The sequence below is a fragment of the Ochotona princeps genome, chromosome 12 (genome assembly GCF_030435755.1).
Source record: "Ochotona princeps isolate mOchPri1 chromosome 12, mOchPri1.hap1, whole genome shotgun sequence".
Taxonomy (NCBI): domain Eukaryota; kingdom Metazoa; phylum Chordata; class Mammalia; order Lagomorpha; family Ochotonidae; genus Ochotona; species Ochotona princeps.
The window spans coordinates 54,508,863-54,522,887 of record NC_080843.1 but is presented as its reverse complement, the minus strand read 5'-3'; the positions used below and the strand labels follow the sequence as shown (position 1 = coordinate 54,522,887).

At 41.3% G+C, this 14,025-nt stretch overlaps 1 protein-coding gene across 12 annotated transcripts in view; it reads right to left on the bottom strand.

Moving 5' to 3' along the window:
* Positions 1-14,025, bottom strand: part of SUPT20H (SPT20 homolog, SAGA complex component) — a 43,485-nt gene that overhangs the window by 2,236 nt on the left and 27,224 nt on the right. For 6 of the 12 annotated variants that reach the window (XM_058670844.1, XM_058670840.1, XM_058670842.1 and 3 more), the window contains 5 exons: positions 12,869-13,175; positions 12,286-12,440; positions 9,455-9,510; positions 7,120-7,233; positions 218-323 (listed from right to left, as the gene is read on the bottom strand). In XM_058670844.1, coding sequence (XP_058526827.1) covers positions 218-323; positions 7,120-7,233; positions 9,455-9,510; positions 12,286-12,440; positions 12,869-13,175 — 738 coding nt within the window. Of the gene's footprint in view, positions 1-217; positions 324-7,119; positions 7,234-9,454; positions 9,511-12,285; positions 12,441-12,868; positions 13,176-13,571; positions 13,892-14,025 lie in introns of those variants that run through there. The other 6 variants (XM_058670850.1, XM_058670847.1, XM_058670846.1 and 3 more) reach the window with 3 other exon arrangements.

Below are 14,025 nucleotides of genomic sequence, written 5' to 3'. Positions count from 1 at the left end.
TGTGCCAATAAAGTGTTACCACAAGGAAAACACAACTGTTCTCAAAACCTAAGTCCAAGCTCAATTTTCATATTAGCAAACAAACCCCTAAGTGTCAGTTAATAAGTGGGTCACACATTAAGTACAACTTTAGTTCCAAGAGGAGGAGAAGCAAGAGATGACCAATTCATTAGATAATTTTAGTAAATCCAGCAGATGAAGTTAGGAAGATACCTACCAGCTGCCTGGGACTGCATGAAGTTTCCTACTCCAGTAAGGTTAATAACAGCAGCCTGCTGAGCAGATAAGGCCTGTTCTTGACTGGCTGAGCCCTGTTCAGAACCCTGAATAAAAAAACACAGACTTGTACAAAAATGGAATGATCTGGATCTAGTGAAGAGATAGTTTATTTTCTGTATGAGAAAATACCCGAACATTGCACTAGAACTTGTAAAAAAGAAAAACAGTAAAAAACATTTCCAAAGTATTTGGAATTAGCATGAACTCAGAAAACTTAGAATGTCTGTTTACTGTTTGAAGCTAGCAGAGAAAAAGCACAGATAAACAGTAAAGGCAAAATGAAAAATGTCAATTTGAAGATGTCTGAACTGCCTCAAAGTACAAAATCTCAAGAAATCTATTTAAAAAAAAATCTAGAGTGAGTTCACTAGAATTGCAGTATGCAGAATATGAACATCTAAAACCCAGTCCTAATAACTAATGTGGCAACAAAAAATTTTATTCGAAATTGCTAAGGGAAAAAAAAAACTTAAGGTATATATATCTAATAAAACTTGCACAGAATGTGAACACCAACAACTATAAAACTTTGTTGAAGACACTAATTCTTGGTGAAAGCAAAGGTTATCTTTGCAGAGCAATTGTGGAGAAATTTGATGAAATCCAAGTTTACACTCAGGCTGTTGCTTCAGGTCATGTCTAAAGAACTTAAGTAGTCCACCCTGCCACCACCAGCTTGTGGCAGGAAGAGTCGGGGCAGCATTCAGCCATGGGGTTGGGGCAAAAGGAGCCCCCATGACGTGGCGGCTGCGGGGGGGGGGGGGGTGTCTGAGCCAGGTAGGACTCAATGCTGGGGACTCAGGCCATGGTCACTGCCGCTACGCAGTGAGTGAGCTCTAGGCTTTGGGCAGCAGGCTCTGCCTGCTGGTTGCCTGGTGGCGAGCTCTGGGGTTTTTGGGTAATTGCTGCCTGGGGACATCCATGGATAAGGCCAATGTGAATGTAGGTGAGGGATGAATCCTGTGTGACTCCCAGTGACGGGGTCACGGAAACATGCTGGCAAGTGTAGGGACTGAGAGCTGGTGGTTTGGAGGGGAGAGTCCAGAAGATCTATTTGGGCAAGACTGATTCACCAGCCCACATGGGAGTCCTGAGATGGGCTGTTAGCATAAACCATCACTGACTGCCACATGCCAGTCCACACCAAAGCTGTGGCTGGAGGCCTGTCTGGCAGCACTAGGTGCCCATACCTGACTGAGTGTTGGAACAGAGGACAGGTCACATTAGGCAGGGTCATGACACTAAGCCGCAAGTGAAAGAACTAGGTCCAGAGGTAGAGTCTATGGGGGAGGTGTGGGCCAAACCCTGTCAAAATACAAGTCCTGCTGGTTAGCTCAAGAGTTGGGGTGGTGATGGGCTAAGCTAAGTGTGACCATGGAACTTGCCATCACTCACGGGTAAAGGAACCGACAACAGTCTGGGCAGGTCAAGGCAGCAGCACCCGAATGTGCATCCTAAAAAAGGGTGTGGGGTGGGCCGGGCTGCAATGTTCACCAGCTCATATAAGACCAAAATGGAAGGGCAGACTATGCCAGGCACTGGCCTAACACCCACTGGCATGTATGAGAGCTGAGGAGCCAAGAGGACACCCTAGCTGGGTTGAGGTTCCCACTGTTGAGTGTGGTGGTCGGAGTGGGGGCTACATTCGGGTCTGGATATGGCTGCAGTCTCCCTTGGCACAAGTGTGAATTGGGGCTGGGCAAACCAAGCCGGACGAGACTCCAGCACCATCTGGTGCTCTGGAGGACCAGGGTAGATGTAGGACAGACTAGGCCAGGTCTCTGTCCCTACTGAACCATGTGTAAGCTATGTCTGGGTATGAACAAGCCTTGGCTGGGCTGAAACATCCAATAGTAAGAACCGGAATGGGTTGAATGCCGGTCAGGAAAAGCCACTGTTACTGCCAGGACAGGAGGTGGACTAAGTAGAATGGGCCCATGGACCCACCGAAATGCATGAAATCTGGCATAAGGGGCCTGGCATGATAGCGTAGTGGTTAAAGTCCTTGCCTTGAACACGCCAGGATCCCATATGGGCACTGGGTCTAATCCCGGCGACCCCACTTTCCATCCAGCTCCCTGCTTGTGGCCTGGGAAAGCAGTCAAAGAGGGCCCAAAGTCTTGGGACCCTGCACCCGCATGGGAGACCTGGAAGAGCTCCTGGCTCCCGGCTTCGGATTGGCGTAGTACCAACCGTTGTGGTTACTTGGGGAGTGAATCATTGGACGGAAGATCTTCCTATCTCTCCTCCTCTCTGTATTTCCACCTTTCAAATAAAAATAAATAAATCTTAAAAAAAAAAAAGATCTGGCATAGGGAGAGATTCTGATGGAGGAGCTTGGGCAACCCCTGTGTCGGGACACAGTCTATGCAGGTAAGTACAAGCATCACTACAGGGAGCAACCCAATCCAGGCCAGGGAAAGGTACCCACTGGTATATATTGGGCATAGTTTGGGTGTGGACCAGGCTGACCAGTTCACATCATCTGCTGCCAATCCAAGCACCAGAGCAGAGTGTGGGTCGGGCCAGGTTTGGTCGCAACACATACCAGCACACAATCCAGCTGGGACAGGGGGCCTGATAGGCTGGGCTAGGCTCTAAGCCCCATCAGCAGCAGCTGGACTCAGGAGTGGGCCGGGTCAAGCCACAGCACCCACTGGAAAATGCTGAGGCAAAGTGGACCATACCAGACTGGGCTGCAGCACCCAACCAGCACATGTGAGAACTAGAGGGTGAGTGGCAAAGCTGATCGGCGGAATGTGGAAGACTCCGCTGCTAGACCACCACTCCCATTAGAAAGCATGAGTTGGGACAGGGCAGGGCAGACCAGGAAGGGATACAACACCTTCGAGTCTCATTTGAGCTAGATCAAGTAAAAACCAGGCTGGGTTGACCGTTCCTACCGGTACAAGCATAATCAGCGTGGGTGAGGGCTGGTTGGGCTTTGCTGCAGCATCAACTGGCAGATGCTGGCACTGGGGACTAGTTCCGTCAAGTTAAACCGCAGAACCACCTGGAGAGTGCATGATCTGAGACTGGGAGTGACCTAGTAGGGAAACAGTGGGCACCTCCCTCTTGGTTAACCACTCCAACTGCAGAGCATGAAAACCAGGACTTGGGCAGAGGTGGCTAGACAGAGTGGCACCCACTGGCATGTGTGGGGCTGGATAGTGGGGCTGCTTGGGTTGAACAAGGCTTCAAAGCTCATTGAGCTGAATGGGATGTGGGACAGACTGAACAAGTTGGCTGTACATACCGGCAAGCACGGGAACCAGGGTAGGGGGCAGGCATGGTAGGGGTTATTGGGAGTCACTCTGACTAGGCTGCAGCTCCCACTGGTTTGTGTGAGAGCCGAGTGTGTGGTGGGAAGAATTTGGCTTGACTGCAACACCACTGGTTCCATTGGAAGACAGGGGTGGAAACAGAACTGACCCAGCAATTGCAACCACCAGCATAGGCATAAACTGTTTGGGGTGATGGACTGTGCTTCACCCTGTACTGGCATTCACGCATAAGAATCAGGTCTGGGATCACCTCAAAGTTTCTTTGGGGATTCCTCCAACTGAACTGCTGATCCCAGAACCCCAATCATGAAGACAATTGCAGGTTCAGTGGTCCAACCATGGAGGGCAGGTGTCGGAGCTGAGTCTCCTTGGAGGCTCAGATGGAACAGTGGACGGTATATCCAAGCGCACATGGAGGAAATGGCGGTCTATCGGAGCCTACGGAGGACACCGGGTACTACAACAGTACCCTAAGGTGGTCTATGTCAGCCAGTGGATTCTGGAGAGATTTCATCATGCTTGGAATGGCGAGACTGGCAGCAATTCAGAACTGTTCAACTATTGAAACCACTTGAGCAGTGCCCTCAGAACATGTTCCTTGTTGGGGACCCTGGGATGGTTGGGAGGAAGGGTGTGGCTTCTCCCTTTTGTCTCCCCCTCCCCCAGATACAGGAAGTTAAAAAACAGAATGTGGAAACAACAGTCTTACCCACTTTTCTGTAACCCTTTGTTCCCTAATAAACTATGTAAAGTTTATCAAAATTAAAACAAAACAAAACTCATCTAGCCTTAAGCCTCAAAATTGCCTCATGTGCTTTCAATACTTTTTCTGTTTTAAGTCTGTGGTTTATTTGCAGTTCATTTTTTATATGAGATGCCTGATTAGATCCAAGCTGGTTTGGTTATGAATATCCAACTGCTCCACAGTAATTGTTGATTTTGACCTAGAGACACACTGTATTCACAGACTAGACTCACATGATCAAGATGATAAACAGATTAAAGTCAATTCTTTCGAAAATTTGAGCAAGATTTTATGTAGACGTATAAACACAATGACTCCAGATTTGTAAGAATAGGCAAGGGATTTAGTCTAGCTGTAACAATTTTGAAAAAAGAAGAAAAAGTGAAAGGAAACCCTCTGCCCAGTTTTAAGACTTACCAGAGTTTACAGTGATGAAGACAGAAGGGGACTGACATTCAACAACAGAACAGAAATCAACAAACAGACCCATGCAAAGACAGGCAACTGACTTCTGACAAAGATGCGAGGGTAAGTCAGCTGATGGACAGTTTTTCAACAAATAATTTCTGGAACAATTGTTTAAAAAACGTAAAAGACCTGCAAATGTTCCTAGATCACAATGAATTTAAACTAGAAATCAGTTACAGAAGATGTCTGGACTGACCTCCACTAGAACACACACATAAGTTAGCCTGGCTAGGAAGAATTCATGACACACATCAGAAAAAAATTTTAAGAAGGAAACACATAATATTAAATATATATTTTAGAAAAAAAACCCAAAACTGCGGCTTCCACTTTAAGCACCTGGACCATTATCTAAGAAAATGTTCTAGGAAAAAAAATTGAATCCATACATTAAATGGAACAGAAAAAAAGAATTCTGATACATATAGGTAATATATAATATTAGACTTTAAAGATAAAAATCTTTAGGCTCTTCAGACAATGATTAATAAACTTAATACAAAGGAAAGCAACATAAGGAAGCATTTGTGTTCAATTCAAAGAAAGAGACCTAAGAGTATAGGACCCTTAGAAGAAGAAAACCTATGAAAAAGCTCCATGGCTCAGATTTTACAATTATTTCTTCAATATGACTGCAAAAGCACAGTCAATGAAAATAAAATGGAAAATTGGATTATGTCATAGTTATAAATTTCTGTGTGAAACATATAATCAAAATAAGAAGGTAATTTAAAAATGGAAGAATTGGCAAATCATGTATCCATCTGGCACATGCATGTACACAATATATAAATAACTCCGATAATTCAACCACAAAAAACAGTTCAGCTTCAAAAGTGTACAAAATACTTGAGTACATATTTCTCCAAATATATAAAAATGGTCATCAAGAAAATGACAATGCTTTGTATTATGAATCAATAGAGAAATATAAATAAAAAACACAAAGTAGATCATTGCTATAAATTTAAGAACCATAAAAATCAGAAAATTAAGTGTTGACAAGGATTTAGAAAACCTGGAAGTGCTGTGCCTTTTCAGTGGGAATGTAACAGTACAGCCACTATTGAAAACAGTGTCTCCAAATTCGCAAACAGAACTACCGTAAGATCTAGCAATCTAACTTTTGGTATCCCCAAAAGAACTGAACATGGATCTTAAAGAGATAAGGGGTACATACACAATCACATTACTTACAGTAGCTACAATTTATGAACATTATTCACAAAAAGTAGAGGCAATGCAAGCGTCCACTGACAGATGAAAGAAAAACGGCATATACAATTATTATTCAGCCTTGAGAACATGCTGACACATGACGGAATATGGATAACTTCACGCGAAATGGAATACATCACAGACAAAAGAGCGGTGTGTGATTTCTCTTATAAGAAGTATATGGAGTAGTCAAACGCATAGAAACACAAACTCATAGAAACACAATAGAGGAGTGGTTGTCAGGAGCTGAGAGAAGGAAGAGAGATGTTACTTTCTGGATGCAGAATGTCCGTTTTACAAGATGAAAATATTACTAGAAATCTGTTGCACAACAATGTGAGTATACTTAACATTACTAAACTGCATATGTAATAATGGTTAAGATAGGAAACTAAAATGTCATATGTGTTTTGCCACAATTAAAATTTTATAAAGAAATTTATGACAGCAAATCAAGAATTTTACACTTGATCAAAAATTCTCTTAAAAATAGATTAAAAACAATTCTGAAAGTGTTCTTCTATTATTACCACTACCGTTTACTAAAAGATGAGCTTTACACAAGCAAGCAAAGCAAAAGGACTGGTGGTGAACATTTCACGTATTTGTGAGTTAAGAGAAACAGTGCATGTGGATCCTGGCAATGAGTATGTTTTCCAAGTTCCCCAAGTGATTGATTCATAGCACAGCCAAGCTTCAGAAGGATCTGCAAGTTTCTTTTACTTTATTACAGTTTTTACTCACTTTCATTTGTTTGACAGCTTACATCTGTTTTGGTTGTTTGTTTTGTCCATGTTATCACTGCCTTACATTTTGTAATAGGAACATCTCTTTCCGAGTAGCAAATCATAAACAGCAATGAGGACTGGGTAGAAAATACATGGGGAGAAAAACCCGAGTCTGGGCTACTGGCTTTGCAGTTCTTTGGTTGGTTGTGACTCATTCCTAACTATGATTTCTACTAGGCAAGATGGAAGTAGCATCAATTATCATACCAATAACTGATACTGTTGTCAGTAAGAAAAATAACACAGGAAATATTCATTCCAACAAATTAAAACCATTGAAAAATGCAAAATATTAAAGTTCTATGAGAAAAGCACATGGGAGCTAGACCAGCCATACCTGCTCCCCGGGCTGCTGTGGACTGGCAGCGGTGGGCTGCGGAGGGATCTGCGGTGGAAAGGGCGACAGCTGCTGCTGCTGCTGGGTGTTGAAGATGAGCGACCCACCCGGAAGCTATCAGAATTGAAACACCAGTTAGCTAATTCCTCATTCCCTTCACTTAAAATATTTACATTTCTGATTCCACAAATATTTTAAGAATATTTTGTATGAATCAGGCACTCTTTTCAAGACTAAGGAATCAGCACTGAGCAACAAAGGAAAACACGCTGCCTGCTCTTAAGATCTATCCAGAAAAAGAAGTTAGCTGCTATTCCTTTCAGTTCCCAACGTTAGTATTCTAAAACATAAATTTTCCTACTTCAAGCTAATAGCTACTCAAATCTACAAACCAATTCAAATTAAAACAAAAAATTTAAAGAAATAAACATCCAGAAACCTCTAGGCTAAAAATTAAGACAATTATTTCCAAACACAACACAAAATAGAGCTTTTCTATTTTAAACTACAGCAGTTTGCAATATAAACACCTGGAGTTCCTGAAGATGAAGTCTAAGCAGCTATGACCCACAAAAATCAAAGAAAGGGCTAAATACATTCAGCACAACTCTCTGTGAGGGCAACTCGGAAGCAGCACTATTTCATATTCAATGTTCCATCCTCAATCATATATAGTCTGTGCACAAAATTATTAAGAATGCATAATGGTTTCAGACTTCCTCCTCATTATAGTGCTCCAAGAGCCTTCCACAGCTCTGAAAACTGAGAGAAATTCCAACAGCAACGATCAGGAAAACAGTTTAAACAAACCCATGTAATCTTGCTTTTACTCCAATCATATCATTCTACATTAACAGTCTGCAAATACTGATACTGTTCGCATCTTGTATAAGAAATAGAGGTGAGAACTGTGGCTCAGGAGTTGCAGCTTGGGATGCCTGCACCCTACATTATAGTGTCTGGACTTGACTCCTGACAATGTTTCTGACTCATTTTTTTGCCAGTCCATCTGCTGCACAGATGATGGCCCAATTGCATGAGTCCCTGTCACGCAAGTGTGAGACCTGGATGCAGTTCCTGGCTCTGGCTTTGACCTGCCCCAGTCCCAGATGTCACAGGCATCTGGGGAACGAACTGCTGGATGGAAGACCTCTGTGTGTCTCCCTGTGTTTCAGATAAATTACACACACACATATATGTTTCTATTTAAAAATAAATTAAATGTTTTAGGTTTTAGTTCTAGTTTTCTCAATTAATTATTCCTGAACACCGGGTGGTTGATTCGCTCTTGCTGCTTTCCCACAATCCACAGCTCTACTATTTCATACTGTTATATTCACATCTGTCTTTAAGTTCTCTGCAGATAACATTAGCTTAATATCTGACACTCTCTTTGAATTAAAGGACCTAGCACAAGACACAGAATACTGTGAGTTCCCAATGTTCACTAAATCCTTCCTCTATTTCTTCATAAACATGTTGATACTGATAAGATGTATAAGAAAGGAAAGCTTCATTGTTACATATATGCTGGAGCAATTAATTATGTAATGACTAATAGGTTCCTGCCATGGCATTAGGAAATCAGACTCTCCTTAGGGAACACACACACACCCCAGCTTTTAAAATCTCCATGCATTTTTGTAAGCAAGTAACATTGTCAATATCAGTTTAGGGAGGAATTTATTTATATTCTCCTGGCAAGTATTCCTCTTGGGAGATTTCAACTCTTTCCACAGGAAAAGCTACTTTATGACCAGCCAAGACCTCTGAGCCAATTAAAGAACGGTCTGTGGTGGGCCGAGAGCTGGCACCTTTTATCTGCCAGGAGCTATTTTGATATTTATAGCATCACTCAAAAGCCAAACAAAATTGTCAACTTAAAGTTCTGTGCTCCTTGCTTTGGCCTGCTCCACCCAGTGCTGGGGAGAGAACCAGCAGATGAAATATCTCTGTCCCCAACTCTCCAGCCTCCTTCTATCCCCCTATCACTCTGCCTTTCAAATAACAAATACATCTTTTAAAAAATGAATAATAATAATAATAATAATAATAATTAAAAGCCTGCTACGGGTTTACTGAATTAACAGTGCATGGTTGTCTTGGCAGGCCTGGATTAAAACATATCGTGGGCCTAATATAATCTGCAGGTCAGACATGTCTCATGTCTAGAGAAGATAACAATGCTTTCTCCTGATCCAACTGACCACACAAAGAAACCAACAGCAATCACACCCTTAGAAGAGTCTGAATACAACTCAAAATTTCAAATATGTACAAATACATGCAATTTTTTAATTAAAAAATCATAAAAATTTTAAAACTTTACATTTACCTGGAGTAGATTTAAGGGCCTGAGATTTGACGTATTTTTTAAACCAAATGGAACACCTATTAAATAAAATCCACGGTTACCACAGAACTAAGATGTTATATCACATGAACATAATTTATATTTTAATATAAGTAAAATGTATTTTGTATATTCTGTGCACTGATGCACTTATACCTTATATAGTATCAAAATATCTTCAAAACAACCTAAAAACACTTTAACTGCTCTGTTAGCTTGGCAGGACAAAGAGCACACTAGAATTATGTGGATACCAGGTACTCAAGGGGCCTTCACAAAGCTCATGGACATTTTCAATTACCCTTTAATTATATTTTTTCACAAACTTTGTGAAAACCCTTCATATAACAAACTATTTTCAAATACATATCTGGAAGTTACAGCTATTTACATTGCTTAGTGTTACCTAGTATATACCATAATAACCAAACTCTGAGAACTGGAGTGCTCCATGCCACTTCTTAAGTACATATATTTACAATACTAAAGATGCTAAAATTCAGGGTGTAAGAAATAAAACAAATGATGTTAATTTTGAACATACTCCTAAGTATCTGTGATGTGACACAGAAGCATCTTAAAGCTGGGTCTGTGGGTTTTTTTTTTTTTTCCCAGTAGATGTCACACATTTCTAGTCTTTTTCTAAAACCCTTGTACCATATAAAAACCAGGCATGGTTGTCACACAGAGGGTTAAGCCACTGCTAAGGATATCTATGTGTGATACTGGAGAGCAGGCCTGAGTCCTGGTTTTTGATCACCCTGTTTCTTGTTTCCTGTTAATGTTCACCCTGGAGAGCGACAGATATTTGCTTTGATGCTTGGGACCCAGCCACCCATATGGGAGAGCGAGACAGACTTTCTGTCTCCTGACTTTAGCAGAGGCCAGCCCGAGCCTTGACAAGTACCTGGGGAGTGAACCAGGGGATAGAAAATACTTTTCTCTCTCTGTCTCTGTAGCTCAATCTTTCAAGTAAATGAAAATTCTAAGCAAACATTTCAGGATTTTACAAGTCTTATCTTGTCTGGTAGATACAGTCTGCTAACGCTATCCTCAAAGTATGAATATATTTTGCTAATTAATATACAAATGTGAATACTAATTGCAAAGCTATTAATTTCTCTATTTGAAAATTTTGTCGAAAAAAGATAGATCAAAAACTCATGACACTAGTGAGAAGCCTTGCAGAAAAAACTGAACAGTATAATCAAAATTAGAATATAACATAATGCTGCTGCTTGCAGGAAAAAAATCTCACTGAAAGAATTGGCTTGGGGCCTGGAGTGACGGTTCAGTGAATAAATCCTCGCCTGTACATGCTGGGATCCCACATGGGCGCTGGTGCGTGTCCTGGCTGTTCCTCTTCCCATCCAGCTCCCTGCCTGTGGCCTGGGAAAGCAGTCGAGGATGGCCCAAAGCCTTGGGACCCTGCACCCACATGGGAGACCTGGCTCCTGGCTCCTGGCTTCAAATCGGCACTGCTCCAGCTGCTGTGGCCACTTGGGGAGTGAACCAGCGGACAGAAACTCTTTCTGCCTGTATCTCCTTCTCTTTGTAAATACATTTTTCCAATAAATAAATCTTAAAAACAAACAAAAAAAACACCTGGTTGAGGCCACTGTAATAGTGGCACAGTAGCCTAATCCTCTGCCTTATGGTGCTGGCATTGCAAATGTGCACATTCGTGTCCCAGCTCTCTGCTTACGAGCCTGGATGAACAGACGCAGTGGGCAATGGCCCAAGTCCTTAGGCACCCAGAAGGAGCTCCTGGCTCCCAGTGTCGGATCAGCTCTGCGCTGGCTACGGTGGCCATTTGGGGAGTGAACCAGCAGATGGAAAACCTTTTCTCTATCTCTGCTCTCTCTACAAATCTGACTTTCAAGTAAAAATAAATGCATGTTTAAAAACAATACTACAATAAAATTGCTCTTACAAAATGATAATGACATCAAATATTTTGTATGATTATGTCTCCATAAGTTTGAAGCATTCCATCGTACTTAGTCCATTGATGTTAAAACCTCTGAGATAAGTTATACAGTTATCCCCATTTTTTTTTTAAATGATTTATTTTTATTACAAAGTCAGATATACAGAGAGAGGAGGAGAGACAGAGAGGAAGATCTTCGTCTGATGATTCACTCCCCAAGTGAGCCACAACGGGCCGGTACGCGCCAATCCGATGCCGGGAACCAGGAACCTCTTCCAGGTCTCCCATGCGGGTACAGGGTCCCAAAGCTTTGGACCGTCCTCAACTGCTTTCCCAGGCCACAAGCAGGGAGCTGGATGGGAAGTGGAGCTGTCGGGATTAGAACCAGCGCCCATATGGGATCCTGGCGCATTCAAGGTGAGGACTTTAGCCAGTAGGCCACGCCGCCGGGCCCACAGTTATCCCCATTTTATCATGAGGACAACTTGGCACAAAAGTTATTTTGCCACGACTAAATAAAGAGTGAGCTGGATGACAGGAAGTCAAAGGCTCACTGCTACTTTGTGGGACTGCCACTCCCTCTCTCGCACAACATACACTTTCAAAGTCCAGGCACTGTTTCACGGGAATATGATTACATTATCAATAGTGAGTCAACTCCAAATTTACTAGAATGTTTGGAAAGGAAAAGACAGAATTTCCCAATCACATACTCTTGTTAAATTTCATCATGACTTTAACTCAAATAGCAAAGTGTTAAAATCTTTTCAGTCAAAATACTGGCCAAATAATATTTCTTGAAGCAATGATGTTAAGTATCTTCAGTAGACCCTTCGAATGAGTAACATTTGTACTTTGGAGTGTAATTTGTTAACATTCGGACCTGCTTGAGAAGCTGTGGGCACTGCAGTGGGCAATGCATTTGGTAGCAGACCTGCTGATGGGAGAAGGCCACTCAAGTTGATTCCTGCAGGAGTTATGGCACCAGCACTACAGCCCAGCATGGAGTTTGAACCACTCATCAAAGTCTGAGCCCCACTGTAGAAGAATAAGACAAAGCATTAAACTTGGATGATAAAAGAAAAAATCAGTCATAATCCCTCAGATTAAAAATACATACATATAGTTATTTCTCCATCTTAAACATCAATTTCTAGTCTCACTTGCAATTCAAAGCCAGAAAATGATTGCAAGCTTGACTAAAACTAAACACCATGAATTTAAAAAGGTTTAAAACAGTTTATGAAACTCTTCACCAAAATAACACAGACGATCAACAATACAAGCTGCAGATAATAAATGCATTACCTAAAACGGAAACACACGGGTAAGGCAGCTTCTGTCTTATCAAATCTGTTCTTCAATCTGAGTAATATATAGTTTGTTCTTAATTTCACAAAATTATGTATATTGGTGAAATTATTTTTAGAACACAAAGTAGGACAAGGACAATAGTGCAGACTTACCAAACAGAGCCCACTACGTTGATGAAGTTAAGTGCAGCAGAGTTTGCCGTGACCTGGGTGGCTGTGGCTCCTGGAGTTATAGAGGTTACCATGGTGGAGAGAGGAGTGGTCGTTACAGGCATCGCCTGGCTCAGAGACCTTTGCTGCTGAGCAAACTGAGTTAACAAAGTGGGCTGAGGGGTGAAGCCTGAATCTTGGGGAGTAGGGGTGGTTGAAGGGGCACTAGGAGTTGAACTCTGAGCATCAGGAGGGTGTGGGGCCGATGAAGGGGTTGGTGTAGGAGTAGATGGCTTAGGAGTTCCAGATCCTGCTCATTGAGAAAAATAAAAATTGCTAGTTTGTTATAAATGGCCAGTCCTTCTTCAAATAAGATCAATGGAATCTTACTTAATATTGACAATTTGTTCCAGTTTTGATTAAAGCAGTTAACTGCAAGTGTTAATTTCTACACATGATACATAAGTGTTGCTACACTCAATTACAATTAAGGATGCAGTATATCCCCTAAAAATTCCAACAAAGATGCTATTCAGGTAACAGCAAAAATATACATTTGTATTCTATCACAATAATCACTTAAGTTAGTTTCCTACATGCTGCCTTTGGCCTAAAAAGTTCAAAAGCAAGTCAAATTGTCACTATTTACAATTTCACTAGCTCATGATTTCATTTAAAAATGTTGTTTACTTGCAATAGTCTGAGATAAACCGTGATAATATTTAATAAATTACACATGGTTAACAATTATATTTGGTACCTAAATATACGAGGTTAATTCCTACCACATCATTTATCCTGACAAACAACTTTACAACAAAACAATAAAGCAAGTATTTGACAGATAATACTGCATCTTTAACAGTAACTGTGTACTTCTGTTTCAAATGTAGAATGTATAAAAATCTGTTGTGAATGAAGTATGCACAGTTTATCATTAAAAACAAAAACACAAACAAAAAAAACAAAAATCAAAAAAGTAAAACCAAAAGCTCTTGAGGTGTTTTCTTTTTTAGCTTTCATGTCCTGCAGAAAGAAAGGAAAGAAATGTGAATGTCCAGAAGCTGTCACTCAACCCTTCCTTAAAGTAACAACTGTGTGCAGATCACCACAATCCATACCCACAACATAAGACGTGTGAATAAGACTTCAGAAAATTC